Source organism: Oncorhynchus nerka, linkage group LG16 (genome assembly GCF_034236695.1).
Source record: "Oncorhynchus nerka isolate Pitt River linkage group LG16, Oner_Uvic_2.0, whole genome shotgun sequence".
In the NCBI taxonomy this organism is placed as follows: domain Eukaryota; kingdom Metazoa; phylum Chordata; class Actinopteri; order Salmoniformes; family Salmonidae; genus Oncorhynchus; species Oncorhynchus nerka.
The window spans coordinates 19,895,008-19,911,091 of record NC_088411.1 but is presented as its reverse complement, the minus strand read 5'-3'; the positions used below and the strand labels follow the sequence as shown (position 1 = coordinate 19,911,091).

Below are 16,084 nucleotides of genomic sequence, written 5' to 3'. Positions count from 1 at the left end.
TCCGGCACTACGGGGTGCCTGAGGATATAGTGTCTGATCGGGGTCCCCAGTTCACGTCTATGGTCTGGAAGGCGTTCATGGAACGTCTGGGGGTCTCGATCAGCCTTACTTCAGGGTTTCACCCCGAGAGTAATGGGCAGGTGGAGAGAGTGAACCAGGATGTGGGCAGGTTTCTGCGGTCCTATTGCCAGGACCAGCCGGGGGACTGGGTGGCGTTCATGCCCTGGGCCGAGATGGCACAGAACTCGCTTCGCCACTCCTCCACTAACCTCTCACCCTTCCAATGCATACTGGGTTACCAGCTGGTTCTGGCGCCTTGGCATCAGAGTCAGACCGAGGTTCTGGATGAACTATCTCATGTTAGCTACACTTAGTAATTAATAAATTGTCTAAATTTGTTTAAATAGACGATTCTGAAATCTGTCTTGGGCAAGATTTAAATGTACACAATACCTGTCATCTAGCTGGCTAGTTAGCCACTAGCTCTCAAAAACCTGTCTTCTCCGTATGTAGGGTTTTTAGTGATTACATTCACCCACTGTTAGCTCCATGTGAACTACAATTATGATGCTGTGTTTTAAAGTTTATAAACAGCAATAATAATAGTTTTTAAACTGTTAAAAAAAAACTATATGCTGATGTCTACCTTATCTTTCATATCAGTGAGAAATAATCTTTCAAATAAAAATATATAGTTACTGTAGCAGTTTTGCACAGATCCACATGCTGTGTGTGCCTCCAGTTAACGAACTGCACTTCCTCCCCAGTTATGCTTACACACAGGTGTTCTGAGCACGCTGGATAGCAAATTAACACTGGTGGCTGCCTATGTCTTCCGTAAACAAATGATGTAACATGGAGATTTAGCTGTGTGGGAACACTAAACCTAACCCTATACAATGCCTTCAGAAAGTATTCATACCCCTTGACTTATTACACATTTTGTTGTGTTACAGCCTGAATTCAAAATGGATAACTTTTTGTTTTCTCACCCATCTACACACAATACGCTATAATGATGAAGAGAAAACATGTTTTTAGAAAAATTTGCCAATTTATTGAAAATTAAATACAGAAATATCTTAATTACATAATAATTCACAACCCCGAGTCAATTATTTGTTGAAGAACCGTCTTTCTGGGTAAGTCGCTAAGAGATTTTCACACCTGCGCAACATTTGCCCGATATTATTTTAAAAATTCTTCAAGCTATGTCAAATTTGTTGTTGATCATTGCTAGACAATCATTTTCAGGTCTTGCCATAGACTTTCAATTAGATTTAAGTCAAAACTGTAACTTGGCCACTCAGGAACTTTCACAGTCTTTGTGGTAAGCAACTTCAGTGTAGATTTGGCCATGTGCTTTAGGTTATTGTCTTGCTGAAAGGTGAATTCATTTCCCAGTGTCTGCTGGAGAGCAGACTGAATCCTCTAGGATTTTGCCTGTGCTTAGCTCCATTCTGTTTCATTTTTACCCTGTGGGCAGGTTACCCTTTAGTAACCGGAAGGTTGCAAGTCCAAACCCCCGAGCTGACAAGGTACAAATCTGTCGTTCTGCCCCTGAACAGGCAGTTAACCCACTGTTCCTAGGCCGTCATTGTAAATAAGAATTTGTTCTTAAATGACTTGCCTAGTAAAAAAAAATAAAAAAAACTCATAACAAGTAATGTGTTGTATTGGATTTGCCCCAAACATAACACTTTGTATTCAGGACAAAAAGTTAATTGCTTTGTCACATTTTTTGCAATATTGCATCAGTGCCTTATTGCAAACAGGATGCAAGTTATGGAATATTTGTATACTGTACAAGCTTCCTTCTTCTTCTCAATTAGGTTAATATTGTGGAGTAACTACAATGTTGTTGATCCATCCTCAGTTTATTCCTATCACAGCCATTCAACTCTATAACTGTTTTAAAGTCACCAGAGATGTCCTTCTCTCCAGCAACTGAGTTAGGAAGGACGCCTGTATCTTTGTAGTGACTGGGTGTATTGATACACCAACCAAAGTGTAATTTAAGAACTTCACCATGCTTAAAGGGATATATTTGTATTAATTTTTTTACTTGTCTACCAATAGGTGCCCTTCTTTGCTCGGCATTTGAAAACCTCCTTGGTCTTTGTGGTTTAATCTGTGTTTGAAATGCATTGCTCAACTGAGGGACCTTACAGACAATTGTATGTGTGGGCTACAGAGGGAGACCATGCATTTTTTAGACATATTTAACCCGTTTTTTGGGGTAGACACAAAACTACCTTCATTCTTCAATTAATTTTTTAAAATACCGTACCGGTTACCTTCAGACGAGTCCTGTGACACATAAGTTTGTAGCCAAAATGGGTCGGACGCTACAAAGAGAAGTTTGATCATCGACGATATCGACTACAGAAGATTCCCCTGACATTTTTCGGGGTCGTAGAGCAAAACGGAGACCACCATTGTGTTTGTGAGTGTCTCCCCTTTCCATAGAGTGGACAAACCGTTCGGACACTACAGATATTTTCGTGAGGAGACCAATTTCGGAATGTCTCATGGTCTGACAAACACCGCTCTAACTCTGCCACCTTTCAACTCTGATGTGGAAGTGCAACACTGGCGCATGCGGTGGATTGAGACGCATCCAATGCAAGAAAACATATCTCTAGCTTAAACTGACAGATTTTTATCTTTAATCGACTCAATCAACTCTAGGGGGTTAAATCCACTTCAATAAGGGTAGATGAAGGGGAGGAAACAGGTTAAAGAGGGATTTTTAAGCCTGAAGACAATTGAGACATAAACTGTGTACGTCTGCCATTCAGAGTGTGAATGGGCAAGACAAAATATTGAAGTGCCTTTGAACAGGGTATGGTAGTAGATGCCAGGTGCACAAGCTTGTGTCAAGAACTGAAACGCTGCTGGGTTTTTCACGCTCAACAGTTTCCAATATATACTGTATCAAGAATGGTCCACCACCTGAAGGACATCCAGCCAATTTGACACAACTGTGGGAAGCATTGGAGTCCACATGGGCCAGCATCCCTGTGGAATGCTTTCGACACCTTGTAGAGTCAATGTCCCGATGGATTGAAGCTGTTCTGAAGGCAAAAGAGGTGCAAATCAATATTAGGAAGGTGTTCCTAATGTTAGGTATACTCAGTGTATACCACCATTCATTTTTTAAACTGTCACTTGGCTACCTTCAGTGTGCCTTCATTGTGTAGCCCAAAATGTTTGGACGCTACAGACAGAAACTGGCAGATCGGCGGTACTGATATCAGACGAGTCCTGTGACACTTTTGGGGGGTCGTAGAGGATGCGGTGGACTGAGACGCAGCACATGCAGAAAAAAACAGATATCTCTAGTTTAAACAGATGGATTTTGATGGGGATTTTTATTATTACGCTAATTAGATTTCCACGGTGGCGCTTTCATCGACTCTAGGAGGTTTAAGCACATTTTCACTCCTGAATTTATTTAGGCTTCCCATAGCATAGGGGTTGAATACTTATATTACTTTTATAATTGAATTGTAAACATTTTGAAAAACATAATTCCACTTTGACATTGTTGGGTGTTGTGTGACCAAAAATGGGTGACCAAAAATCAGTGACCAATTTGATACATTTTTAATCCAGGCTGTAACACAACAAAATGTGGAAAATGTCAAGGTGGTGTAAATACTATCTGAAGGCACTGTAAAGGTGTGTAGCAATTTAAACATAAATATATATATATATCTACCACCATATATATATATATATATTTATATATATATATATATTTCTAGCTAATATGAAAAATACGATCCGTATGTTTCCAAACCCGCACTCCAAGCGATATGCTTTAACGTTCAGAACGAGCTTTAGGGATCTTAACAAAACTCACCCAACCAGAAGACAGCAGTTAGCGTCTATGAATGGGGTAGTTAGCAACATTATCCTGGCTAGATGGCTACATTAGCAGTCTATTTATCTAGCCATTTAAATGCATGTGAAATTCCTACACATTTGTTTAGCTTTCTTTGGCTTTAATAAACCAACAGTTTAACTTGATAGTTAAACTAGCTATCTAACTTAGATGGTGAAGCTAGCATTCTAGATAATGTTTGCTTGTATCTGTGGGTGAGGGGTGGGTAGCTTAATTCAAGTACTAATTGACTTGTAGCTACCCTAGCTAGCTGTATTATTTTGGTCTGGCTTTCCGAGAGGTTTCAGAGATGGATTGATTAGCATCCTCTCAAGTCAACAGTGTGCTTGCTTTACTGCGGGAAGACATTGGTCCATTTGCTGTTACTGTTATAGCTAGTAGGCAAGGTTATTCCTCATATGGTGGATTTTAAATGAATTGGTATTCACAGATTTGTTTTTGGGTAAAATTACTGTCATGTTATTGATACCAAATTTCTAACCAAATCAAATACAATTTTATTTGTCACATGCGCCAAACAAACACCATGAAATTCTTCCTTATGAGTCCTTAACCAACAATGCAGTTTTAAGTAAAAATAAGAGTTTATAAAATATTTACTAATACAACAAAATAACAATAACGAGGCTATATATACAGGGCGTACCGGTACCGAGTCAATGAGAAGATTGTCCTTCTGGAAGGTTCTCCCATCTCCACAGCGGAACTTGGTCACCTCCCTGACCAAGGCCCTTCTCCCCCGATTGTTCAGTTTGGCTGGGTGGCCATGTCTAGGAAGAGTCTTGGTGGTTCAAAACTTCTTCCATTTCAGAATGATGGAGGCCACTGTGTTCTTGGGGATCTTCAATGCTGCAGAAATGTTTTGTTACCCTTCCCCAGATCTGTGCCTCGACACAATCCTGTCTTGGAGCTCTACGGACAATTCCTTTGATCACATGGCTTGGTTTTTGCTCTAACATGCACTGTCAACTGTGGGACCTTATATAGACAGGTTTGTGCCTTTTCAAGTCATGTCCAGTCAATTGTTTTTACCACAGTTGGACTCCAATCAAGTTGTAGAAACATCTCAAGGATGATCAATGGAAACAGGATGCACCTCAGCACAATTTTGAGTCTCATAGCAAAGGGTCTGAATACTTATGTAAATAAGCTATTTCTGTTTTAGATTTTTTTCAATACATTTACAAACATTTCTGAAAAACTGTTTCCGCCTTTTCATTATGGGCTATCGTATGTAGATTGACGAGGCAAAAAAATATTTGTATCCATGTTAGAATAAGGCTGTAACATAACAAAATGTGGAAAAAGTCAAGCGGTCTGAATACTTTCCAAATACACTGTACGTACGTACGATGCACTTATTGATACAGGTGACTGATAGTATACTCCTCAATGCCATCATATGAATCCTGGAATATATTCCAGTCTGTGCTAGCAAAACAGTCCTGTAGTTTAGCATTTGCGTCATCTGACAAACCATTTTGTCAAACCAATACAACAAACCATTTCGATGGTATTGATATATAATGCATGCACCACTCTCAAGTTGAGACTTGTTGACTGATGCTAAAATGTCGTTCCACTTCATGATTGTGTCCCACTTGTTGTTGATTCTTCACAAAAAAATACAGTTTTATATCTTTATGTTTGAAGCCTGAAATGTGGCAAAAGGTCGCAAAGTTCAAGGGGGCCGAATACTTTCGCAAGGCACTGTATGTCTCAATTGGTGGAAATGCTGTGATCACTCATCTTTAATGCTGTGATCACTTATCGTCTTTAATGTTGTGATCACTCATCGTCTTTAATGTTGTGATAACTCATTGTCTTTAATGTTGTGATCACTCGTCTTTATTGCTGTGATCAATCATCGTCTTTAATGTTGTGATCACTCATCGTCTTTAATGCTGTGATCACTCATCGTCTTTAATGCTGTGATCACTCATCGTCTTTAATGTTGTGATCACTCGTCTTTAATGCTGTGATCACTCATCGTCTTTCATGTTGTGATTCACAGACACAAGATGACCACAATTTGAATGTTGTAACTGAGATGGAATGACATCGAGGGACACAAGCCCCCCGAGTATGACTGGACATGGGCAGGATATTTGTGACAACAACCTGAAAGGGGTGCAGAAGCACACATCCCCCCATTTTATGTTTATTCCATGGCCATCCATCTAGCAATGTCCCATTGTCCCTCAACTTCGGACACTTTGGAACTCTTCATTTTATCTTTATAAATCCACTCTACCTTCACCCGTTTTGCCTACGCTGCTTCCTTAACTTGTTCTTCTCCTAATTTGATAACATATAGACTCTGTAACACATTTTAAAGTGTTGTGGTGTACTGTTTCTGCAACCTTTTTTAAACCTGTGTAATGTTGTCCTGCTTATTCTGGGATTCAGGCTGAATGCAGTGGTAAATGTGCAGCTCACAATTGACAGCAGCAACACAGACCTGTTAAATTGACAAGAATGATGTTGATATAACTGTGTTTAGGCATGACTTCCTTGTTTTGAGTTAAGTGTATTTCTCATTCTGCTGGAGTTGACCTAGTATTACATTTTAAACCTACCTTAAGGGCAGTTTGACATTTACTGGGGTAAGAGGGCTGGTCCAAAATAGGGGAGGGTTGTCAAACGTAATTTAAAAAGATATTTGGCACGGGAGGGTGGTGTTTTTCCCCCGGAAGGTTTTATTATATATCTTCCATGTAACCACATTTCCTCATCTGCTCCTCTCCTATCAAGATGATTTGGTGCCAACCTTATGCACTACTTTTTTCTGTGTGCTTACTATACCACAGGTCAATGTAGTCTACCAGTCAATTGTCTATCCTGCCCTCTATCCATAGTGACATACTCAATTAGTATTTGGTAGCATTGCCTTTAAATTGTTTAACTTGGGTCAAACGTTTCAGGTAGCCTTCCACAAGCTTCCCACAATAAGTTGGGTGAATTTTGGCCCATTCCTCCTGACAGAGCTGGTGTAACTGAGTCAGGTTTGTAGGCCTCCTTGTTTGCAGACACTTTTTCAGTTCTGCCCACACATTTTCTATGGGATTGTGGCTTTGTGATGGCCAGTCCAATACCTTGATTTTGTTGTCCTTAAGCCATTTCGCCACAACTTTGGAAGTATGCTTGGGGTCATTGTCCATTTGGAAGACCCATTTGCGACCAAGCTTTAACTTCCTGACTGATATCTTGAGATGTTTCTTCAATATATCCACATCATTTTCTTTCCTCATGATGCCATCTATTTTGGGAAGAGCATCAGTCCATCCTGCAGCAAAGCACCCTCACAACATGATGGTGCCACCCCGTGCTTCACGGTTGGGATGGTGTTCTTCGGCTTGCAAGCCTCTCCCTTTTCCCTCCAAACATAACGATGGTTATGGCCAAACAGTTCTATTTTTTGTTTCATCGGATCAGAGGACACTTTGTCCCCACATGCAGTTGCAAACCGTAGTCTATCTTTCTTATGGCAGTTTTGGAGCAGTGGCTTCTTCCTTGCTGAGCGGCCTCTCAGGTTATGTCGATATAGGACTCATTTTACTGTGGATATAGATACTTTTGTACCCGTTTCCCCCAGCTTCTATAGTCATGACATAATTATCGGGAATTTTCCAAGCTGTTTAAAGCCACAGTCAACTTAGTGAATGTAAACTTCTGACCCACTGGAATTGTGATACAGTGAATTATAAGTGAAATAATCTGTCTAAACAATTGTTGGAAAAATGACTTATGTCATGTACAAAGTAGATGTCCTAACCGACTTGCCAAAACTCATAGTTTGTTAACAAGACAATTGTGGAGTGGTTGAAAAACAAGTTTTAATGACTCCAACCTCAGTGTATGTAAACTTCCGACTTTCAACTGTACTTTGATGCTAATTAGCTTTTTCGAATCTAAGAGTAAATAGAGCCAGATATATTGATTAAAGTTACCTTGTCTGATATTGATTTAACATGGTCGTTAATGGCGGAAAAAAAACAAATGGGAACATTTTCTGTGGGATTCTATTACAGATGACTGTGAAAACAGACTATAGAGGGACAATCCAGGAGGAATAACACTGTTGTGGATGACATACCAGAGTCTCCACAAGAGACCTGGACGGAGTCCGAGGAGAAAGTGAGAAAAGATTTCACCAAAAAGCTGCAGATGGATCATAGGAAGATTGATGTGGAGGGTGCACACAGGTCTGGAAAACCTGTCACCAGCCCAGGTGACAGACCCAGGCTGATAGTTATCAAGTTCCTAAGGTTCAAGGACAAGATGGCTGTTCTGGAGAGAGCCAAGAACTTGAGGAACCAACATCTTACTCAACGAGGACTTCTCTGAAGCTGTGCACCAGAGGTGGAAAGAACTTATCCCAGCTATGAAAGCTGCCAGAGAGCGTGGGGACATTGCTTACTTACACCCGCTACGACAAGCTCATTGTCCACCCTTCCTCGCAAAAGCCTGGGAGGAGTGAGAGCCAAGTTTTTGGTCAGTAGCTTCAACCCATCACACACACACACCCACTAACTGACACTCACAAGTGCCTGATTGACTGTTAGTCAAACAATGTTTAAATTGTTATTTTACTTATTTTCTTTTCACTGATAAGCTACTCAGTCCATATTAATACAAGTAGCCTTTGAAATAAGGTTAATGAAATCAATAACTTGCTAACATCACATAACATTCCTATACTGGCCATCTCTGAAACTCACTTAGATAATTCCTTTGACGATACAGCAGTAGCAATACAGGGATATAACATCTACAGAAGAGACAGGAATGCTTGTATATGTTCAGAGCATTATTCCTGTAAAAGTTCAGAGGATCTCATGTCAAATGATTTGGAAGTGTTGTGGTTGCAAGTTCACCTGTCTCATCTAAAGCCTCTTCTTTAGGGGTGCCATTATAGGCCACCAAGTGCTAAAGGTATCAATATCAAATAAAATGTATTGGTCACATACGTGTTTGTGGGTGTAGCGAAATGCTTGTGCTTCTAGCTCCGACAGTGCAGTAATATCTAACAAGTAATATCTAACAGTTTCACAACATATACCCAATACACACAAATCTAAGTAGAAATGAATTAAGAATATATACATATATATATGTCAGAGAGGTATTGGACTACGATACAGTGGCATAGTATAGAGTACAGTATATACATATGAGATGGGTGATGCACTATTTACACACAATTAAAGTGACTAAGATACCGTAGAATAGTGTAGAGTGCAGTTTATACATATGAGATGAGTAATGCTAGATACGGAAACATTATTAGTGGCTAGTGATCCATTTCTAAAAGTTTTAATCTATGTCTATAGGCAGCCGCCTCTGATGTGCTAGTGATGGCCGTTTGTCAGTCCGATGGCCTTGAGATAGAAGCTGTTTTTCCAGTCTCTCGGTCCCAGCTTTGATGCACCTGTACTGACCTCGCCTTCTGGATGATAGTGGAGTGAACATGCAGTGGCTCGGGTGGTTGATGTCCTTTATGATCTTTTTGGCCTTCCTATAGCATTGTGCGCTGTAGGTGTTCAGGAGGGCAGATCGCACCATCCTCTGGAGAGCTTTACGGTTGTGGGCGGTGCAGTTGCCATACAGGCAATGATACAGCCCCACATGATGCTCTCAATTGTGCATCTGTTAAAGTTTGAGAGGGTTTTAGGTGTTAAACCAAATTTCTTTAGCCTCCTGAGGTTGGATAATTTGTATTTGGATAATATGTGTCCAATGCTTGATAGTGTGTGTAATGTTAGGTCTATTTTCTGGGTGACCTGAACATTGACTGGTTAGCAACTAGCTGTCCTCTCAAGAGGAAGCCTCTAACTGTGACTGATGCCTGTAATATGAGCCAGGATATCACTCAACCAACTAGAGTGTAAACCAATAGAGTTGGATCTGTGGCATCCGCTTGTATCAATCATATCTTCACTAATGTTGCAGAGCTTTGCTCCAAAGCAAAGTTCCCATTGGCTGTAGTGACCATACTATTGTGGCAATAACAAGGAAAGCCAAAGTGCCAAAGGTTGGGCCTAAAGTAATTTATAAGAGACCACACAAAATGTTTTCCCAGGACTCACTTGTTGAACATGTTGGTCTGATGTGTATGAGGAAGTGAATCCAAATGCGGCACTGGAATGATTTGTAAAATTATTCATGCCAATTAACTGTGAGAACCGGTTGGAGAGTTATTTATCCAACAGAACCCAGTGTTCTCCAATGGAATCTTCTCTAACATCAGATATGTACAGTGTGTTGTCCCTCAGGGCAGTTGTCCTGGACCTACTCCTCTATATTTTACTAATGATTTGCCACTGGTCTTACAAAGCTAAAATTACAATGTATGCAGATGATTCCACACTCTCCATGTCAGCATCCAAAGCCAGTGAGATCCCTTAAATTCTAAATAAGGAGTTACAGTCATCATCAGAATGGGTGATTAATAAACTGGTCTTAAATACATCTAAAACTAATAGCATTGTATTTGGTTCAAAACATTCTCTAAAGACCTAAACGTCAACTGGAGTTGTACATAAAGGGTGTGAACATTGAGCAAGTTGAGGAAGCTCAACTCCTAGGTATGACATTGGATGGTCAATTATCATGGGCAAGTCATTGAAAAAAAGTTGTGAAGATGAGGAGAGGTATGTGTCAGACTCACTGAGGTAGCGGTGTGGTTTTAAAATGTAACACAATGACACCCGAAGAGTAGAATTCAACCTTTATTGTGTTTGCTTAAATTAATTATCTCCTTTGTCAAATCTGAAAACAAACAAAAAGAACCTGAACAGGAGTGATAAAGCCCGCCTTAATTTAAATTGATACACAACAAAAAAATAAAACAATTGGTAACTTTAACGTGTTTGCAAAACACCGCTCCAGCTCAGCTTGGTATGGTAGGTTTTGGCATCTTAATATAATTGCCTTCAGTTGTTTGCTTCTTAAAAAAAAATATTACTGCAATTCAGACAAAAAAAATAATATTTCTGCTAAAACCACAACTTAAGAGAAATATGCATTAGTGCCTATGTTCTTGAACTTTCCACACACACACACACCTGCATCAAGTACATACACACGGAACACCTGATGTAAAAAATGTCCGCCTACCAAGTGTTTGCAGACACACACACTATCTCTCACAATCACTCGCTTGTTAATCATGAATCCACTTGTCAATCATGAATGAATCTCTTTGACAAAAACACATTCACCACGGCAACGACAGACACAGGACAGGGCGCGTTCCTATGCTTAGACGTTGCTGAAGACACACAGACCTTACTTAAAATACCTATTCAGGCGTTGTATCAGCTAACCACATCATTGGTTATAGCAATTTGTCAGTCGATGACATGGCACGCAGCCGTTGGTTGTTGCATCGCTTCTCCTTAGCTGTGGACCGCGCCCACAGCCTCACAATATCATCATCAACATACCGTCACGCCTAGCACATTCACACAGGCAGGCAGGAGGGAACATTGTACAGCTAGTAATAAGTGATCATCATGACATAATAACCAACTTGATTGAGTAAGAAAAAATATATAACGAGGTCAGCATTTTGAAGGAAAAACAAAAAGAAAAGACATCTTGGATTTTTCCACTGTTCCACATTTCTTTTTTTTTTACAAACAGGAAAAAAATGACATACAAGAAGATACATGTTTGCTTGTTAAACATCAGAGCAGTGTGTAACTGGTGAGAAATAGAGAGAAGGTGATTCCGAATGTCAGAACGGGTTGAGTCAGGTAGGTACTGTAAGCCCAACTGGCCCGGCGCTGTAACGTCCTGTAGGTTTGTTGTAATAAGTTGTTACACATCACATAGGAAGACCTCCATGTGTTGTCACGTTGTTAGTTCCTCTACAGGGCCTGAGTGATAGGGGCTCAGTATGCTCAGTGTGAGTTCTGGTTTTGGATTACATGGGTGTAGAAAGAGGAGTCATCCAGGTGAGTCTGTCAGTCCAACAGATTCCACCTCTTGTCTGTTCAAGTCTTGCTGTTGAAGTCTTCATTTAAAGGTAAAAGGTGTGCGAATGTATGTGTGTGTGAGATTGTGTGTGCGGGTAGTGTTCGCATGTCACCGTCTATTCGTGACATAATGTGTGACAGTTACCGTCAGTGGACCTGCATGTTTGTAACCAGTGTAGTATGAACTCATTTCATCGGTGTGTTAACGTATATGCACACTCAGTGGCCAGTTTATAAGTTACACCAGCTCGTTCCCGAAAAGGGCTCGCTCCTACAGACAGTAAGTCACGTGGCCGTGGCTGGCTATATATAGCAGGCAGACGGGCATCAAGGCAATCCAGTTACTGTTCGATTGAACGCTAGAATGGGAAAAAAAAAGTGACCTTAGCGACTGAGCGTGGTATGATTGTCGGTGCTAGGCGTACCGGTTCCAGTCTCTCAGAAGCCTCCTGTACTTTTCACGCATAACACTGGCTAGGGTTTAGTGAGAATGGGGAGACAAACTAAAAACATCCAGTCAGCAGCAGTCCTGTGGGTGGAAACAGCTCATTGATGAGAGGTTGAAGGAGAATGGCAAGAAAATGCAAGCTAACAGGCGGGCCATAAACAGGGAAATAACGGAGCAGTACAACAGTGGTGTGCAGAACGGCATCTCAGAACTCACAACTCGTTGGTCCTTGTCACTGATGGGATATTGCATCAGACTACCGCACTGAGTTTCCACTCCTATCAGCTAAAAACAAGAAGAAGTGGCTCCAGTGGACACATGGTCACCAACACTGGACAATTGCCTGGTCCAACGAATCCTGGTTCCTGTTGTGTCATGCTGAGGGCAGTCAGGATCTGGTGTAAGCAGCATGAGTCCATGGCCCCATCCTGCCTGGTGTCAACAGTACAGAGTGGTGTAATGGTGGGGGAATGTTTTCCTGGCACACGTTAGGTCCCTAGATACCAATTGAGCAACGTTTCCATGCCCCGAAGAATTCTGGAGCCAAAGGGGTTTGACCCGGTACTAGATGAATGTACCTAATATACTGGCCACTGGGTGTGTGTGGTAGAACTTGTGTAAGTGCATGTTTTTTCGTAATGTATGCGTTCATGTATTAGGTGTGGTCATTCAGATAGAATCAGCCCCTCCTCCTAGCAGGTCTCCAGGCAGCAAAGCAGCAGGACTCCCCATCTGGTGTCGATCCTCCATGGCAGGGGACCCCCACATACTACTGCTGGGGTACGCTCCACCCCCCATCCCTCCCCACAAACCCTGTCTGCCGGGCTCTACACCCCCAGCCACCCCTCCTCCCCCAGAACCGTTGCTGCTCCACTGGGCAAACATACTCAGGCCGGGCCCCTGGGTGGGGGTAGGATCCAGGGAGCCTCCTGTACCGTCTAAACTCTGCCAGCCAGAGCTGACGGGCCCCGAGCTGCCTCCTCCCCTCCGTTACCTCCTCCTCCAGGGGCAGATCCCTCTCCTTCTCTGGTTCTGTCTCGTTCCCTCTCCCCGCTGCTGTTGGCCCCCATGGCACCTGTCCCTGTGGGGCCTCCCTGGCCTCCGCTGGACCCTGGGGCCCCAGCTGCTCCGCTGGACCCTGCCCCTCCCGCCTGGGAATGTGCAAAATAGCGAGCAACCTCCTCTTCGCTCACAAACTTGGCCAAGATGGTGGTATTGCCCAGGACACACCTGGAGAGAGAGAGGAGAGAGTAAGGAGTGATTGAATGTTAGTTTTGTGTTCACCGGCTATTATCTATTAGTGTTCACATTTTATTATAGTAATCGCCATTAAGTCTAAGCAGGTTTTCCCCAGCCCATTCCTACGAAATGAGTGTGTTCCATGCCCACCAGACAGCCAGCATGGAATGTCCTTGATTTTCAGTCTATGGTATGTCCATCTATGGAGCTGGAGATTGGTCATCTACAGCAGTGGCTCCAAACTGTGGGGCGTGCATTAGTCATTGCATACCTTACATGTCTAGATTAACTAGCCCATGTTAGCGAATGTTTGATTTTTTAGGCCATAGATATTTGAGTGACAATAAAATTACAACTATCAAATGAACACACATTAGACATGACGAAATGTATACAACTGCAGGAAATAATCTTTAAACCAGGAACATTCCCTCCACCAAAACAGGGGTCTGAATAGCTTGTCATGAACAGTGCTTGTGCCCATAGAAATAGATGTGGGGGGGTTGGGTGTTTCCCCCAATGCTGAAAGGGGGGCACCCCGAGTGAAAAAGTTTAAGAAGCCCTGATCTACAAAACTACACCATTGAGGCTGATTGACAAGCTGAGAGGAGGGGCTTACATGTGTAGTGCGCTCTGGGCCTTTGCTGCTTCCTGTGGGGTGCTGTAGCGAATCAGAGCACTGCCCTGGGTCAGGCCGAGGTGAAAGGTCAGCAGGGGGCCATGCTGCATACAGATGGTACGGAGGGTGGAGCCGTCAATCTGCAGGAGGGAACAGACGGACATGGGTTAGGGATGACTTATGTGGTAGAGGGGGATAAGTGAAGGAGCGTGCGTGGGTAGCCCCGAGGGGCGGTGTGTGTGGGTAGCCTCGAGGGATGGTGTGTGTGTGTGTGTGTGTGTGTGTAGTCTTGAGGGATGATGTGTGTGTGTGTGTGTAGTCTTGAGGGATGATGTGTGTGTGTGTAGTCTTGAGGGATGATGTGTGTGTGTGTAGTCTTGAGGGATGATGTGTGTGTGTGTAGGTAGTCTTGAGGGATGATGTGTGTGTGTGTGTAGGTAGTCTTGAGGGATGATGTGTGTGTGTGTGTAGGTAGTCTTGAGGGATGATGTGTGTGTGTGTGTGTGTGTGTGTGTGTGTGTGTAGTCTTGAGGGATGATGTGTGTGTGTGTGTGTGTGTGTAGTCTTGAGGGATGATGTGTGTGTGTGTGTGTAGTCTTGAGGGATGATGTGTGTGTGTGTGTGTAGTCTTGAGGGATGATGTGTGTGTGTGTAGTCTTGAGGGATGATGTGTGTGTGTGTAGTCTTGACGGATGATGTGTGTGTGTGTGTAGGTAGTCTTGAGGGATGATGTGTGTGTGTGTGTGTGTGTGTGTGTAGGTAGTCTTGAGGGATGATGTGTGTGTGTGGTCTTGAGGGATGATGTGTGTGTGTGTAGTCTTGAGGGATGATGTGTGTGTGTGTGTAGTCTTGAGGGATGATGTGTGTGTGTGTAGTCTTGAGGGATGATGTGTGTGTGTGTAGTCTTGAGGGATGATGTGTGTGTGTGTGTAGGTAGTCTAGAGGGATGATGTGTGTGTGTGTGTAGGTAGTCTAGAGGGATGATGTGTGTGTGTGTGTAGGTAGTCTTGAGGGATGATGTGTGTGTGTGTAGGTAGTCTTGAGGGATGATGTGTGTGTGTGTGTGTGTGTGTGTGTGGTAGTCTTGAGGGATGATGATGTGTGTGTGTGTGTGTGTGTGTGTAGTCTTGAGGGATGATGTGTGTGTGTGTAGTCTTGAGGGATGTGTGTGTGTGAGGGATGTGTGTGTGTGTAGTCTTGAGGGATGATGTGTGTGTGTGTAGTCTTGAGGGATGATGTGTGTGTGTGTGTGTAGGTAGTCTTGAGGGATGATGTGTGTGTGTGTGTGTAGTAGTCTTGAGGGATGATGTGTGTGTGTGTGTGTAGGTAGTCTTGAGGGATGATGTGTGTGTGTGTGTAGGTAGTCTTGAGGGATGATGTGTGTGTGTGTGTGTAGGTAGTCTTGAGGGATGATGTGTGTGTGTGTGTAGGTAGTCTTGAGGGATGATGTGTGTGTGTGTGTGTAGGTAGTCTTGAGGGATGATGTGTGTGTGTGTGTGTAGGTAGTCTTGAGGGATGATGTGTGTGTGTGTGTAGTCTTGAGGGATGATGTGTGTGTGTGTGTGTGTGTGTGTAGTCTTGAGGGATAGTCTTGAGGGATGATGTGTGTGTGTGTAGTCTTGAGGGATGATGTGTGTGTGTGTGTAGTCTTGAGGGATGAGTGTGTGTGTGTGTAGTCTTGAGGGATGAGTGTGTGTGTGTGTGTAGTCTTGAGGGATGAGTGTGTGTGTGTAGTCTTGAGGGATGAGTGTGTGTGTGTGTAGTCTTGAGGGATGAGTGTGTGTGTGTGTAGTCTTGAGGGATGAGTGTGTGTGTGTGTGTGTAGGTAGTCTTGAGGGATGATGTGTGTGTGTAGTCTTGAGGGATGTGTGTGTGTGTGTGTAGTC

General features: G+C 42.7%; 1 protein-coding gene across 1 annotated transcript in view; it reads right to left on the bottom strand.

Moving 5' to 3' along the window:
* Positions 1-10,628: 10,628 nt before the first annotated feature.
* The window catches only part of tnrc6ba (trinucleotide repeat containing adaptor 6Ba), a 36,924-nt gene continuing 31,468 nt past the window's right edge, over positions 10,629-16,084 (bottom strand). Inside the window, 3 exon segments of the mRNA XM_065002496.1 lie at positions 10,629-13,326; positions 13,329-13,570; positions 14,199-14,338. Of these exon segments, the coding sequence (XP_064858568.1) occupies positions 13,010-13,326; positions 13,329-13,570; positions 14,199-14,338 (699 nt within the window). The 3' untranslated portion in view covers positions 10,629-13,009.